Below are 16,158 nucleotides of genomic sequence, written 5' to 3'. Positions count from 1 at the left end.
TGTAGTCTTCATCGTGAGTTAGTTGAAGACTACAAGTTGTTGGGGGATGATGGGAGTTGTAGTCTTCATCATGACTTAGGCGTTGTGGAGCAGCGGTGAGGGATGATGGGAGTTGTAGTCTTCATCGTGAGTTAGTTGTGGTGTAGCAGCAGTGAGGGATCATGGGAGCTGTAGTCTTCATCACGAGTTAGTTGTGGTGGAGCAGCAGTGAGGGATCATGCTAGTTGTAGTCATTATCATGAGTTAGTTGTGGTGGAGCAGCAGTGAGGGATCATGGGAGCTGTAGTCTTCATCATGAGTTAGTTGTGGTGGAGCAGCAGTGAGGGATCATGGGAGTTGTAGTCTTTATCATGAGTTAGTTGTGGTGGAGCAGCGGTGAGGGATCATGGGAGCTGTAGTCTTCATCATGAGTTAGTTGTGGTGGAGCAGCAGTGAGGGATCATGGGAGCTGTAGTCTTCATCATGAGTTAGTTGTTGTGGAGCAGCAGTGAGGGATCATGGTAGTTGTAGTCTTCCCCTGGTTATATTCCTTCAGTGTTTTAGCTCGTCTCTGATTGGCTGAGCTGCCGCTGTTTGCTCAGCTTGTTTCAGATCAGATGTTAAATGAAGTTTTAAACTGGAGGAAAAGTTATTTTTGACTCTTCAGACAAACAAACACTGACTCAAGCACAAAGAGGAAGTGACGCCACCAACAGGCGACAGAAGGAAACGTACCTGGACTCAAACAGATTTCTGCAGGTTTTTAAATATTGAGTAGAAACTCGGCTACAGAAATAAATCAAAAATAAAGATTATATTAGTTTTTTACTCTAAAGATGAAACATGAGACTCACTTCCTCTTTCTGTCCCATCACTTTTCTGTTTCCTCCTTCACCGTTTATTCCTTTTCACACACACACACAAACACACACACACACACACAAACACACACACACGCACACACACACACAGACACTCTCTCTCTCTCTTCTCTGCTTCAGGTGTTTCCAGGTGGCTGTGAAGTGCCATGGGAACACTGTGACATGACAGCAGAGTCTGTGACCCATAGCTAACACACACACAGACACACAAACACACACACACACACACACACACAGACACACACACAACAGGGGCTGACCTGCAAGTTTCAGGTATTGTCTCGGTTTGTCAAACAGACACTGACACACTGATCCCTTTACATCCGCACAGCACTTCTCACACACACAGACACACACACACACACACACACACACACAGACACACACACAGACACGCACACACTCAAACCAAACTTTTTGTACCTGCGGCGTGATGATGTCACAGGAAGTCACGATTAAAAGATTGAAGATGAGAGAGAGATGGGGGGGGGGGGGTAGATTTGACAGATATTAGTTCAGTTTAATTATAAATTATATTATATTCTAATAAATCTCTTTGAACAGAACAAGACATCGCTGCACGATGAAGAAAACACGATCAATGATCTGGTTCTTGGTTTTAAGTCTGCAAATAGAAAACTGAATGAAGTTTGTGGTGTTCACACAATATTAATAAAAGATAATTACCTGTACTATCTAATATACAGATTAAGTGTGTTACTGCTGGACACTGCATACTGTGACTTCATATTACTTTCTGAGAAAATTTTTCATATGATAAAATGTTGGTTCAGCCCTCAAAAAGCCAGTTAATTTGCCTGAATGATAATAATAATAATAATCATTACAATTTCAATCGGGCCTCCCACTGTCAGTGCTCGAGCCCTAATTAATGTAACTAAGGGTTCATCCTCAGGGGAACATGAACGTCTGAACCTCATCTCATCACCAACTGTCCAACAGCTGAGACGTTCCCCTCAAACCACAAACATCAGCCTCAAGGTGGCGCCAGAGGAGAAGTCAGAGCATCTCTAGAGCAGTAAGGATTCTTCCTGAGGACCAGGAATATCTAAACCATATAGTGAGAGAAAGAAAGTGAAATAAAGGTTTTCATTCTCTCACAGCTTCATTGTTCTGTCTTTCTGATCACCTGAGGGTCGGTGGTTCGATCCCCATCTCCTCCAGATGTGTGTGTTTGTGAATCTAGTTGTTTAAGGAGCATTGACTGGTTCTGAGAATGTTACTTGTTTTGATTTGCTCCCAGTTGATCAGCTGCTGGTCGTCAAAAAGAAAAGACAGAGATGGGTCAAAGGTCACAGCTCTCTTCAAACCATCCGGTCCTCTGCTGCCCTCTAGTGGAGGAAACGCTCAGCGCAACCTGATTTACCTGTTCTTAGTATAATAAATCATACACGTCCCAGTTTGTGTGTGTGTGTGGGGGGGAGTGGAGTTAAATTCATACGAATGTATAAAATCATAAAAACTGACTTTCATAATGTTATTATAAAAATCTCAAAAGATAATCTGAAAGTGGAGGTCTCAAATCAACCACTAACCATCTCTTCAAGGGTTAAGAGTTCATCCTGAGTGAGTTTTAAATCCAGATTATGTGCGAGTGGTTGACTGGAAGCTGTTATAGAGTAAATTATGAAGTATGAGACATGAATTATAATAATACGGTCACAGGATGTGATGTCATCCTATGAGTAAAGAAATTAAGACTTGTGACGAGTTTCAGTTGCAGTTTTTTCTTTATTCAAGCCGAGGCACGACGAAAACAAACCGCTGGACTTGAAACCAGCCGAGAAGAAGATAAAATACATTTCTACAAGTAAGAAGCTGAAAAAGTTCAAAACTGTACAACATGAAAAATCTCTCTGATACAAACTCCAGGTGAAAACTGGTCAAAGTGCTCGTGCATAAGGAGAAACTGTCAAAACACTGACAAAGGTTTTTTTTGGCAATTTCAACGTCACATCCCATAAATTCCATAAACTGTCAAACACATTTTCACATTTTCAAAAAGTAAGTAAATCAAGTCCTCAAGCTTGTGAAAGGCAACATGTGATTGGTGAGAATCAGGATTGTAAACAGTTCGTGAGGAACAAGGTTCACTCTTCTCTCTGAGACTCGGGGAACATGAAGAAGCCTCAGACGGTTCTTTATGTTCTAGGAAAGTTCTGTTCAAACTGATTTCTATCAAATGGGCTCAGCAGAACCTTCCTGAAGTCACAACCTCTCTTTGTGTCTGAGGCGCTGATGCTCGATTGTGACACGACTCAGACTCGCTAGCCTCTCTGTAGCAGAAGATCCATCTGACTCAAGGTCAAAGAAAAACACAGTGGATTAGATGAGTGTGAAGTGGGAACTAACAAGAGCTGATGGAACTAACCAGAGCTGAGGGAACTAACCAGAGCTGAGGGAACTAACCAGAGCTGATGGAACTAACCAGAGCTGAGGGAACTAACCAGAGCTGAGGGAACTAACCAGAGCTGATGGAACTAACCAGAGCTGAGGGAACAAACTAGCGCTGAGGGAACGAGGAGCAGAAGGTCAAAGGTCACAGAACCTGCTCTCGACGAGGAGGAAGTGACGTCTCTGAGACGGTGAACTCATCAGCAGCATTAAAACAGGATCTGAACGTGTTTGATCTGAAAGTTGTTTCACTTGCAGGTTTTTACAAAACATTTAGACCGTGACAACATGTGACTCGTTCCCGAGTGAGAAGCCGGAGGAGCAGACGACAGATCAGTGGAGACGACCTGACGTCTGTTCTCAGGATCTTTGAGTCCTTGTGTCGGCTGAAGAGCAGCAGCTGTAATGGCGTCTCACGGACAGCAGGGGGCAGAGTTCTTTGGCCTCGCTGGTGAAGCCGCTCAGAGGACAAACAGACTCAGACTTTAAAACGACCTGATGTGGATTCAAACCTGGACCACGCCTCCTGTTGGTGGATAGTAGGATGTGCAGCTCTCACCCAGTTTGAAGACAAACCAGACAAACGGCTCGTAGGCTTGAGAATCTTTATGAGTCTGGTTTTGACCTCCATGGAGTCATCGGGGCGCGATCTCGTGCACCATGACGGGCAGGTGCAGGGTCGGACACGAGTCTCTGTGTCGCAGCTTGAACATCAGCTGCTCTTTTTCCTGAGAGAGATTCTGGTTCACTGCTGCCTGCCTCTCCAGCGCCACCTTCAGGTCATGCTGCTCCTTAAGTAACTGCCTGGAAATCAATACAAACAGACGGTTGTTCAGAGTCAGAGAGACGGAATCAACTTCAGTGAGCACGGTTCGATCTGACTCTACTTTGAGAATCACGTACTGAGTGAGGGTCTGACAGTTGTCGATCCGGACCCGGAGATCCTCGTTCTGCTGCAGGACGTTGATGATCTGATCTTCTAACGACAGATTCTTCTCCACCTGACGACAGACGAGAGGAAATTAACACGTCTCATTAAAACGAAAGTGAAGGAGGTGAAGGGAAGTTGGTGAACGCCAGTGAACCGACCAGATCTTCCATCTGCTGCAGCTTCCTGCTCTGCTCCTGCACACGCTCGCTCTTCATCTCAATGACGAACACCAGAGACTCCTGCTCAGACTCCCAGAATGCACCTGGGCTGCCGTGGGCCTGGAGGGAGCAGAGATCGACACTGAACCACAGACGAGGTGGAAATGTTCTCAGGGTATTTGACTTTTGTTCGCTGTTGGTTTTTTCAGCTCTTCTTCTGGATTCTTCAGATCTTTGAGTTTTATTACTCGTATTGTGTTTTATTCAGATCTGAACCTGATTAGATTTGATGAGCAGGAGAAATAAACCTGACACACACCTGAATATTTCTCTGCAGGTCTTTATTGAACGTGGAATCTTCAGCTCTCTTCTTCAGGTCGTTGTAAACCTTCAGCTCTGCTCTCAGCTCCTCCACTTCCCCCTGAAGCACAAAACGCATGAGTATCAATATATAATATACATGAATATACTAATATGCAACTGTGACACAGGAAAATCACATCAGGTCTGAACTGATGTGGCAGTTTCCTTTGTGTCCTCCAGGTGGTGACAGGGGACGAGTTAATGAATCAAGTTTGTTAGACGTTTTGTTTATAATATTAATAACACATTTACTGTATTTGACACAAACAGAATCTCTTTTACCTTCAGGACGTTTTCAGCAACTTGAAAATTGACTGTCAGTTGATTTTTCTCTTGTTCGTGTCTCTTGAGCAGATCTGCAGGAACATGTAGAGAACAGGTGGTCCAGTGGTTACTGTGTGTTACTGTGTGTGTGTGTGTGTGTGTGTGTGCAAATACCACAATGATCACACACTTACTTAAATACACACACAAGGTGAAGTTAAATATACAGACGAGTTAAAGGAGAGTTTTTCTTCTCCTCTAAATCTCTTTTCTTAGAGTCACAATATTCAGTTCATATTTATTAGAGCAGCTGATGTTTGGATCAACGACTCTGGTTCATATTCACTCTGTTTTTGCAGCTCAGCTCTAAACTGTCACGACTCGATTCGACTCATCACCTCAGCTCCACTATAATTAGCGCGTTAGCTTAGCGCCAACATGCTAATTATAGAGCATTTGTACTGTGTCAGTCAGACAGCCGTGGCTCAATGCTGCGTTCAAGGTCAACAGCACTTTTCAGTCTTATCACAAACTGACTACATGTGAACTTATATAACATCTGTTTAACAGGAAATGAAACGAATGATGTTCCCTTTAGACATAAACTTTAGAACTTTACCTTCCACGTGTCGCTCGTGTTCCTCAGTCGCAAGTTTACTTTTCTGTTCGTGAAAAACGTTTGAATCGGCCGTCGTCTCCGTTTTCACCTGAAAAATCACATCAGACGAAACCAGATTCAGTTTGATAAGAACCAGCTGCACAGAGCGATTTAAAAAACTGTAAATAAATCATCTGACTACAACCGACTTGAAGCGCAGTAATGAATCAATAAGTTATTGATAATTTATCATTCTTATTGAAGAAAACGCAAAATAATCTGTGGGATTTGATGCTTTTCTCTGTCAACTTGTTTTGTTTCTATATTTTCACACATAGAAGAAATGAAATGATTGAATGTTGAATTTTTTCAAAATAAAACAAGATCATTTATTTCTTTTGATCTTGGTTCTTCGTTAGAACAAATCCCTGACCAATCAGAACATGAGCAGTCAGGCACCTTGTCGAGGATGCTCAGGACGAGGGCGCACACGTCCACGTCAGCGTGGTCTTTGAGAAGCTCCGCCCTCTCCAGGTTCCCATTGGCCAAGAGCACTTCCTTCAGAATCCTCAGCTGCCACTCAAAGCGCTCCAGCTGCTTCTCCAGGAAGACGTCCTGCTCACCGGACGCACTTTTACCTGCAAACAACCAATCACACGCATCATCATAATCATCAACATCTTAATGTATCAGGAATTTTAAGTTAAAGGTGATTTCATCTTAAAAAGTTTGTTTAATTTCTGTCTCTTCAGGGGTTAACACAAACTGCACAAAGATATGACGTCATCATCCACACAAACGCACACACACCCATTGACGTTCAGGAAGTGTGTTTGACTGTAATTAAATTTCAATCTGACGATGACATCATCGACGCGTTGAAACATGATCTCACACACACGTTTGTCTCTCTGTAGTTGTGAGGACCAGAGAAGATGTCCTCAGTGGTTTGAACCAAAGTTTGTGTTCACTGCCAAGAAAAGAAAAGGACGCACACACACAATATTCTGTCTGATTGATACGAGGTGTTCTTGTTTCTGTCATGAGGGGCTGACATGATGATCTACAGTTTACATGTGAAGCTTCACTCGTGATACATATATGAAACTCTAATGTATTTACTGTCTGACCCTGAAAGAACCAGAAGATCCTCACTGACGACTACAACCTCTTAACAGGATCAGGAACCTGAATGTAACTCTAGAACCTTCTTAATGGCTTTATGTGTCCAGAGAACCTCAGGGGAACCTTTTAGAAACCTGCAGATGAACCTAAAGAACCTCTAGAACCCTCTTAATGAAAACTAACCTATCCTAAGAACTTCCTCAATAACCAAGAGAAGCTTCTCATTCTGTGAATAATGAAGTCAAACCTCCAGCCAGGCTTCAGAAAACAGGAAGTGAGGGGGCGTGATGAGAACATGGAACTCACCTCCGTCATCTCGGCCGCTCTGGAGCTTCTGGCTCTTCTCTCCTCGCTTGCCTTTGCTTTTCTTCTGATAACGGCAGGAAGAGAAGAAGAAGAAGGAAAGAAGGTTTCAGTCATCAAGGAACATGAAGAGCAGGCGGAGAAATGACACAACCAGTTTGTCATCTTCTAAAATTACAATTCATATTCATACACTGACAGGAAGTGCAACTGACAGGAAGTGCAACTGACGGGAAGTGCTACTGACGGGAAGAGTCACTGACAGGAAGTGCAACTGACGGAAAGTGCTACTGACGGGAAGAGTAACTCACAGGAAGTCACACTGACAGGAGGTGTTAGCAACGCTTTGTGTTCACTGCTGTAGTCGAGTCATGTGACTGATGAGAACCAATCAGGAAGAGTCTCAGTTTCTCTTCAGAGGCTGAGTGAGGACGGAAGACGTAACCATAGCAACCAGAAATACTCATATTAAACTTTGAAGTTGTTTTTTAATTTCACGTCAGAGTCGCTCCAATAACAATGATCCTGATAGAGTCCCATGCGACAGGAGCAGGAAGCAGGGGCTGCCGGAGGAGGGGGGCCTGGCGTGGTTGTTCTACCCATGTGGTGGCCCCTGAGAGACCCCCCCCCCCCCCCTCCCTGTGGCCCCTGAGAGCCCCCCCCTCACCAGCAGAGTCCTGGTCCAGGTCTGGTTTTACAGGGTTATGTTATGAAAGCTGCTGATGGAGGTCGGACTCTGAGCTGCCAGCTTCTCTCTCATTAGTCTCATATGACTGACGCTGTAACTTTCACTGACAGTTACATAACGACTGACAACAGGCGACTGTCTGTTCACGCTGCTGATCACAGACCAGCGTTCCTCCTCCACAACAACAGGCCACGTTTCACCTCAGTTATTAAATCAAAAACTTAAAATGTCCAAAACAAAAGAAGTTTCAGTAGCTTCAGCCTCTGAGTGACATTTTATTCTGTTCAACCATCGACTGTAAATTCAGATGGACGACATGACAGCTCCCAGAGGTGAAACCAAATCATACAGATCACCCCCTGGTGGCTGACTGCAGAACAGGTCATTAACTTGCTCCATGTTAGCAGATGGGACATGAACCAAACTTAAACATTAGAGTAGACGTTAAATATTGCAAAGATGTGTCTGTTGTTTCAGGTCGTTCTTCTCTCTCTGTTTGTTAATGTGTTTCTGATCAGTTTGGTTTGAAGCTTTTAAAACTGTCGAGTCATCCTTGAATTCACATAAACATTGACAAGACGTAAAATGAGAAATTCAGTTTCATGATTTAAAAAAATGGTTCAATCTAAATTGTCATTAATCAGATTTTGTTTTTCACACACGTGTTCCACAAATGCTCGGCCACGTTGTCTGTGCACAAGCATCGACTAAACACATTGAAATGCTTAGAGTGTTGCCTCACACCCACTGTGCTACGGCAACACACACACACACACACACACACACACACACACACACACACACACACACACACACACACACACACACACACACACACACACACACACACACACACACACACACACACACACACACACACACACACACACACACACACACACACACACACACACACACACACACACACACACACACACACACACACACACACACACACACACACACACACACACACACACCCACACACACCCACACACACACACACACACACACACACACACACACACACACACACACACAGTATAAACACTGACGTTATTTCTACTTGGAGCTGAAACAATAAATCTCTCTGGTTAAACACGACTCTGGGAGGAGACGTCAGACTCCTGGTGCAGCAGCAAGTTGTCGGGGGGGTGGGGGGGGCAGTAAATCAAGGCAGAGGCTCCTCTCGTGTGTTTGTTCAACACTTCACTCGACTGCAGCCCAACGTACGTCTCGTTTCACGTGAAGAGAAAAGTTCTCAGAGAGCAGATTTACTTTCTGCAGATGTTTCACAGGTGTCACATAAATCACCTGATTGGCCGATTCAAACCAAAGTGGGAGGAGCTGAGGAGCAACACATTTCCTGTGTGAGTGATGGTGAAATTAACTGAAAAACATAAATCAAAAATTCTTAACAAATAAAATTTGTTTGACTGAAAAAGATGGTGAAACAAATGCAGCCACACAATCAGCGCTAAAACAATCAGAAGGACAAAGAACCAGGCTCCACCCACAGGATGTGATGTCATACTCATTACGTTCCACACAGGATGACACATCACCACAAGTTTTCCATTAACACACACACACGACTCCAGTGTCTCTGTTGGTCAAACAGCACATTCACATGGTCCGAGCGGGACCACGTGACCTCTGACCTTTCCCCCTGAACAGGAAGCGTCCTGTGACCATAGAGAGACGCCTGCACCTCCACAGACGTGATGACAGGGAGGAAATCTGGTCCCACACACAATCAATCTGTTCATGTGCAGCTTCAGACTGTCAAAATAAAAGCATCTGAAGTGACTGATCGACTCCTGTGTGCAGTGAACTCAGTGATGAACAACTGTCACTCGAGGAAATGAGAGAAAAAATGCAGCGTGAAGTCATAGATGTGTGTGTGTGTGTGTGTGTGTGTGTGTGTGTGTGTGTGTGAGTGTGTGTGTGTGTGTGTTAGATGCTTTATGACCGTGTCAGTAACAAACACGATTCCGCACTAATGAGTGTTGTCTTCCTCTGAAAAGCCGCAGCCCAACAGAATAAAGTGTAACTGTGAGTGAGACGCTTACGGCTTTATACTTCATCACTTTGACCTCAAACCTCAGATTTAATCTGCTTTGACTTTAGTTCCGTCTCCGTCGTTTCTTTTTCTTCTTGAGCTGTGAGGGTTTTAAATGTTCTGGGACTCGTAGTGAAGGGTCGAGAGTCAACGTCCTGTGAAGAATCTGAGGTTCAACTCACACCCGGAGACCAACGGCAGCTCCAACTCTTTATCTGACGTGTCAAATGTCTCACGTCCTTCCAGCAGACAAAACATTCCAAACATTCAACTGTAGCTTGAACTGCTTCGTTTTACACGCGGAGAAGAAGTCGACGAGATAAGGAAACGTTTCAGAGTCACGTCATTAAAGAGAAACTGGAGAAACAGCTGCTGTGGGTCAATCCAAGGTTTTAGATTCTCTTTAGTCCTTCTCCCTTTGAAGAATAATCAGTCCGTTAAAGACAGAAACTCTCATTAGGGTCAGAGGAGGAGATGGGGGGGGGGGGGGGGGGGGGTCAGTCAATCAGAGACGAGTTAGAACACTGAAGGAATCTAACCAGGGGGAGACTACAACTCCCATCATCCCTCACTGCTGCTCCACAACAACAACTCTAGATTCCATCTACATAGTTGAGTGAAATCTCATCTTCTCTTCTCCAGATACCTCTTCAAACTACTCTGAAGTTTTCGAGCTGCCAGAAGGAGAAGTTGGAACCTCTGTGTCTGCGTCTGAGTCTGAACGAGCAGAAAGTGAGAAGTTTGGAAACGATGACGTCGACCCTGAGCGTGTGGATGAAGCCTGAAGGGATCTGAACGTCTTCAGGACTAAACCGACCTGTTGGATTCAGAGTCTATGAATTAAAGATGTAGAGGTTGACACACACGTTAGAAATGAGGTTCCTCTGGTTCCTCAGGTTCCTCCGGTGAGAGAAATAAAACCCACCTGGGCAGCTGAGATCTCCTCCTCAGATTCCAGAAGAGTCTGAGCAGCAGTAAACATCATGTGCCGGTGTCTCCTCGGCCCGGAGCCCAGGGCCCCAGGACCTCTGACCTCTGACCTCCATGTGACTCTCTGTCAGCTGAATTCACTAAGTATTTACGTTACCACGGCAGCGGCAAAACCCTACATACTGCCCTGAATCCCCCCCCCCCCCGGTGATGTCAGCACGTCGGAGTCCAGAGACAAACTAGAGAGAGGGACGAGCGAGGAGCAACTCGTGACCTCACGACCTCTGCAGGCGTGAAACCATGACGACGCAAACACGGCTGTTTTTAATCAGACTTTAAAAAACATGTTGTGATGATGTCACCGAGACCAGATCCATCCAGACCTGATAACTTATCAAAGTCCTGATTGATACGGACCAGAGGACCTCATGGATTACTGACGCAACTTGTTTACAGGGAGACCTTCACTGAGTGAACATAGAGAACACAAAGTATATAAAGACCTTCAGTTAGTGTATATGAAGAACATAAAGTACATAAAGTATATAAAGACCTTCAGTTAGTGTATATGAAGAACATAAAGTACATAAAGTATATAAAGACCTTCAGCGACTACAGTTTTAATTGAATCATTTTGAAAAGCTTCACAGGAAGAAGTCAAGTCAGGAAGGTTCAGTTAAAATTGATTTCCTGTGAAATCCTCACTTTAAGTTTTAAGACCAGAATAACTTGTGTGTGGTGCTCAGGTGTGTGAGGTGCTCAGGTGTGTAGTGCTCATGTGTGTTATCACAGCAGGATTGAATCTATTGTCTCGGTGGCTGCCGGCCACACTGACCTCTCCAGCCAATCAGAGTTTATTCTGAGCTAATGGAAGATTTACTGGATTTCAGATTATATAACAGCTTTTAAAACTGCTCAGCTTCTGTTCTCCTTTTTGTTGTAAGACCCCGAGGTCCAGGACATTTTAATGGAAGCACCAAACAACCTCCATGTTAGCAGACGGGACATGGACCCAACTAACAACTCAAAGTAAACATTAAATAAATGTTTGTGAAAGATGTTTCAGCTCGTTCTTCTCTCTGATGAGGTTCAAGTGTTTCTGATCAGTTTGGTTTAAATCAGTTATTTGATGATATAACGTGATGGTTGACAGCTGAGACTGACTCCTGATCGGAGGAGCGTATGTGTGGGTGGGACCTCACTAAGCCCCACCCCCACTGATCTCTACTTGGCTCAAGATGGCCGCGCTGGTCTCTGAGACTTTCAGGCTTCAGCTCTGGACGAGCTTCTTTATTTACAGTGAATCAAAGCAGTGAACGGGTTCGACAGCAACTATCAACCTAGAGACTGAAACAGAAGAGTCAGATCCTCCATCCTTCTATTATCTATAGCTCTCATCCTTTGAGGGTTATATATCTCCATCATCTCCTGTAGTTAGTAGAGAAACTAAGGCAATAGGTGCTTTTCAGGTTGAACTTTCAGAGTTTAACAGTTTATATAAATGGTTCTTAACATATCAGAAACTTAGTGATGCCTGCACCACACAGTGCAGTGTTCAGCTTTCAGCGTCACAGCTCAGCTGCAACAACAGATTTAATACGATTCAGATTAAACTCGATTTACTGAGGAAACCACAGAAGTCCTCCGTCAGGAACCTGCTGAGCCACCAGGGGGCCTGCTGCGTCACGTTCTATCAACAAGTGAGCAGGACAACAGCTGACACACAACACACAGCTGACACACAACTACACCACACAACAACAACACACAGTCAAACTGTAGATACACAACACCACACAACAACAACATACCGTCATTCGTATGATACACAAGTACAACACATAGTCACAACACAGTCATACTCTAGATACACAGAGAATCACAGCCATAGCACACAACACAGTACACACACACACACACACACACACACACACACACACACACACACACACACACACACACACACACACACACACACACACACACACACACACACACACACACACACACACACACACACACACACACTAGAACGTTATTAGAGTCACATTATTAAATATAAAATGCACATTAAAGATATACATGATCCATAAACGTCACTAATGAACTTTGATTCACATCCGGAGGACTTTAAACATTAATAATAATGAATATCAGAGATTTTCTTCAGAAACATCATCAACATTCAAACATGATTCAAAACAGATGTTCAGAGAAACGACCGCGTTTCCTTTGGCGCCACTTTAAACCTTTAAAGAGAAGAACGAGAACGAGCTCCATGAGGCCGGACGGCTCCAGGTTCAGAGGCCGAGCAGCAGCAGCCTGCTTCGGCCTCCTGCTGCTCGGAGAGCCGCTGAACCTCCGGACCCTCCAGCCGCTCCAGGCCCGACACACGCACACACACACACCGGCTCCCCGCGCCCCTCGGGCCGCTGCTCACCTTACTGTGGCCGCAGCCCATCACTCCTCCTCCGGCGAGAAGCTGCTCACACGCTCCGCTGCTACTGCTGCTCTTTCTTCTTCTTCTCTTCTTCTTCACCTCCTCCTCTTCCTCTTCCTCTTCCTCTTCCTCTTCTTCACTTCTTCTTCTGTTGACAACTTTCAAACAGAAAAAAAGTCCTTGAACGCATCGCTACAGCCGCCTACAGTAGGGGGCGGGGCTTCTCCGTGCTGCGTTCAGGGATGCTCAGTTCGGTAATAAGGTTCATTTAAAAGGTCGTGATTTGCTTCACGAGGGAGAATATTTTGGAAATTAAATATACATCAATTCAGAATTAAATCAATTTAGGAAGTAAATGATAATATTTGTTTAACGTATAATAACAATAATAATACTGTTATAGGACTTTGTTCCAAGAGTGGAAAACACTCAGGTAATCACAGAAGCTCGTGACATGAATAATCCTGACAACAAATCAAATCAATGGCAGAAGTATAACAACATTGTCAGTTCATAAATGTGTTTATTATTCAAAACACAGTGTAACGTTTACAATCATTAAACATGCATAGTTACACGTGAATCAGTAGAAGAGTATTTTCCCGCAGCACCTGAAGGCAGCAGCCTCTCACACAGGCGCAGTGAGGATCTATTGTCTGTGATTTGAACTTTTACCGTAATGTCGAGAGAAGCTGTAAATTTACAAAACCTCTGTAAAACCACGTGGTTGCTCTTTTCAAACACTTTAAATGGGACAAGTCCCGGATGTGACCAAGTTTGGAAGCTTTAACAGCTGATTAGTCACAGACTGCTCCTGATTGGTCCAGACACAAAACTATGGGATTAATTTACAGTGTTTACTTCGGTAATTTCTTCATCATGACTTCAGAATAAACTTGTAAAGCAACATGGATAAAGTTAAGTTTAATAAGATCGTTTATATATGATGTGTTTACTTTAATGTCTTCTGTTGAAATCTTAAAATTCATATCACAAAGCCTGTTAGCTTAAATAAAGGTGTTCGCATCCCAGATGGATCTGTTGCAGAGTGACAGTTCAGCTCTGAAGAGTTATAACAACCCCACAGATCATAAATACTACTTCTGCTATATATATTTCTCTGTCACATGACCTGTATCAAAGTACAAGTAATCTTTGTGTCTAACGGCCTCTCACAGTATAATGTACATATGTTTATTTATTATTGTGATTTACTGCTGAGTCACTATCTCATCTTTAAAGGAATCAAATTAAATTAAAAATGGCCGCTGTCTAAATGTAACTAAACCTCCTAATGCTAACCATGGTGAAGACAGACCAGGACATCTGCCTCCTAGAGGCCGGGAACCGTCACTACACCTCGAGGGCGGGACTCAGATTCCTCCAGGCCTCTGATTGGTCGCCTGTCAGGTAACCATGGTGATCTACCTGTTCCCTGTCCGTGTTTAATCTCTGTGTGTGTGTGTGTGTGTGTGTGTGTGTGTGTTTGTGTGTGTGTAAATCGGATCAGATTAACACTGTCAGGTGAGCTGTGTTCAGGTGTATCAGCCAATCAGCACGAAGCTGTTAAGTGGATCAGCTGATGAGGTCGTTTAGTTCGAGTCTGAAAACAAAGTCACGGATCGTTAATGTTAAATTAATAATGAATTAATTATGTGATTCAAATAAACAGTTCCTCCTCTTTTCTGTTATGATTCAACAATCAGCTGTTAATAAAGACCTGAAACATCAAAAGAGATTTTGAATCTAATTCCAGATTTAACTCCTGGTCCATGTTATGTTTATGTTTATGTTTATGCACATTGTTCATATAAAGCTCTGTTTCCCTCCCTGAGCACTTTATTAGGAACACAACACAACACTGACTCATTTCTTCTGTGGTGCCCAGATGGAGGTCGTCAGGTGTGGGGGGGCTTCTGTAGTCATGTGTTGGGGGGGGTGGTCATCAGGTGGGGGAACTGTGGTGCCCTGGTGGAGGTCAACGGGTGAGGGGGGGGCTGTGTTCCGCAGGTGAGGGGGGGCTGTGTTAGTCAGGTGGGGGGGGGGGTTGTGTTCCTCAGGTGAGGGGGGCCTGTGGTGGAGGTCAGCTGAGGGGGGGCTGTGGTGGAGGTCAGGTGAGGGGGGGTTGTGTTCCTCAGGTGAGGGGGGGCTGTGGTGGAGGTCAGGTGAGGGGGGGCTGTGTTCCTCAGGTGAGGGTGGGGCTGTGGTGGAGGTCAGGTGAGGGGGGGCTGTGTTCGTCAGGTGAGGGGGGGGGCTGTGGTGGAGGTCAGCTGACCTGTGTTGGACAGAAAGTGAAGCAGCTGCTGTCGGATGGAAACTTTTTCTGACGCCGGAAACAACAACTGCTGCCGTCACAGACGACAACACGCCAAGAATACACACAACCACATTCCACACAGGAACTGGTCCGTGTGTGTGTGTCTTTATGATCTGTGCATGTATGAATAGAACAACTTGTGAGGCAATAAAAGAAAGGGTGTGTGTCTGTGTGCATGAATGAGTGTGAGAGCATACAGTACATACCTGAGTGTGTGTGTGTGTGTGTGTGTGTGTCTGTGTGTGTGAGTGTGTGTGTGTGTGTGTGGTTCTTAATATAAACTGAGACCGAGTTGCTCTATAAATAATTGTCAGTTCTGTGTCCGAACAGGTCCACATCGACAGACCAGGTCCACAGACCAAGTCCACAGACACAGACCAGGTCCACACACAAAGTCCACATCCACAGACCAAGTCCACAGACCAGGTCCACATCCACAGACCAGATCCACAGGCCAGGTCCACAGACCAGGTCCCCATCCACAAACAAGGTCCACATCCACAGACCAGGTCAACAGACGAAGTCAACATCCACAGACCAGGTCAACAGACGAAGTCCACATCCACAGACCAGGTCAACAGACCAGGTCCACATCCACAGACCAGATCCACAGACCAGGTCAACAGACGAAGTAAACTTCCACAGACAAGGTCAACAGACGAAGTCCACATCCACAGACCAGGTCCACAGATCAGGTCCACATC

At 44.6% G+C, this 16,158-nt stretch overlaps 1 protein-coding gene across 1 annotated transcript; it reads right to left on the bottom strand.

Moving 5' to 3' along the window:
• Positions 1 to 2,589: 2,589 nt before the first annotated feature.
• On the bottom strand, positions 2,590 to 13,287 carry ccdc69 (coiled-coil domain containing 69). Its single transcript, XM_062394420.1, has 9 exons — positions 13,138 to 13,287; positions 7,021 to 7,084; positions 6,049 to 6,227; positions 5,611 to 5,698; positions 5,010 to 5,083; positions 4,684 to 4,785; positions 4,365 to 4,484; positions 4,179 to 4,276; positions 2,590 to 4,079 (listed from the first exon to the last, which is right to left on the bottom strand). The coding sequence occupies exons 1-9, from the start codon at positions 13,156 to 13,158 to the stop codon at positions 3,911 to 3,913; spliced, it is 915 nt and encodes a 304-aa protein (XP_062250404.1). The 5' UTR covers positions 13,159 to 13,287; the 3' UTR covers positions 2,590 to 3,910.
• Positions 13,288 to 16,158: the final 2,871 nt, after the last annotated feature.

The sequence above is a fragment of the Platichthys flesus genome, chromosome 8 (genome assembly GCF_949316205.1).
Source record: "Platichthys flesus chromosome 8, fPlaFle2.1, whole genome shotgun sequence".
Classification (NCBI taxonomy): Eukaryota; Metazoa; Chordata; class Actinopteri; order Pleuronectiformes; family Pleuronectidae; genus Platichthys; species Platichthys flesus.
Note: the sequence above shows the minus strand (reverse complement) of the source record. Positions and strands in the feature narration are given on the sequence as shown.

What these genes read in the sequence shown, in the direction of transcription:
- ccdc69 (XM_062394420.1), bottom strand. Translation starts at nt 13,158, where the DNA reads ATGGGCTGCGGCCACAGTAAG. An exon ending in GAGCGGCCGAGATGACGGAG is followed by an intron (nt 6,228 to 7,020) that starts GTGAGTTCCATG and finishes GGTTGTTTGCAG; the next exon opens with GTAAAAGTGCGTCCGGTGAG. An exon ending in TGCAGCAGATGGAAGATCTG is followed by an intron (nt 4,277 to 4,364) that starts GTCGGTTCACTG and finishes GTCTGTCGTCAG; the next exon opens with GTGGAGAAGAATCTGTCGTT.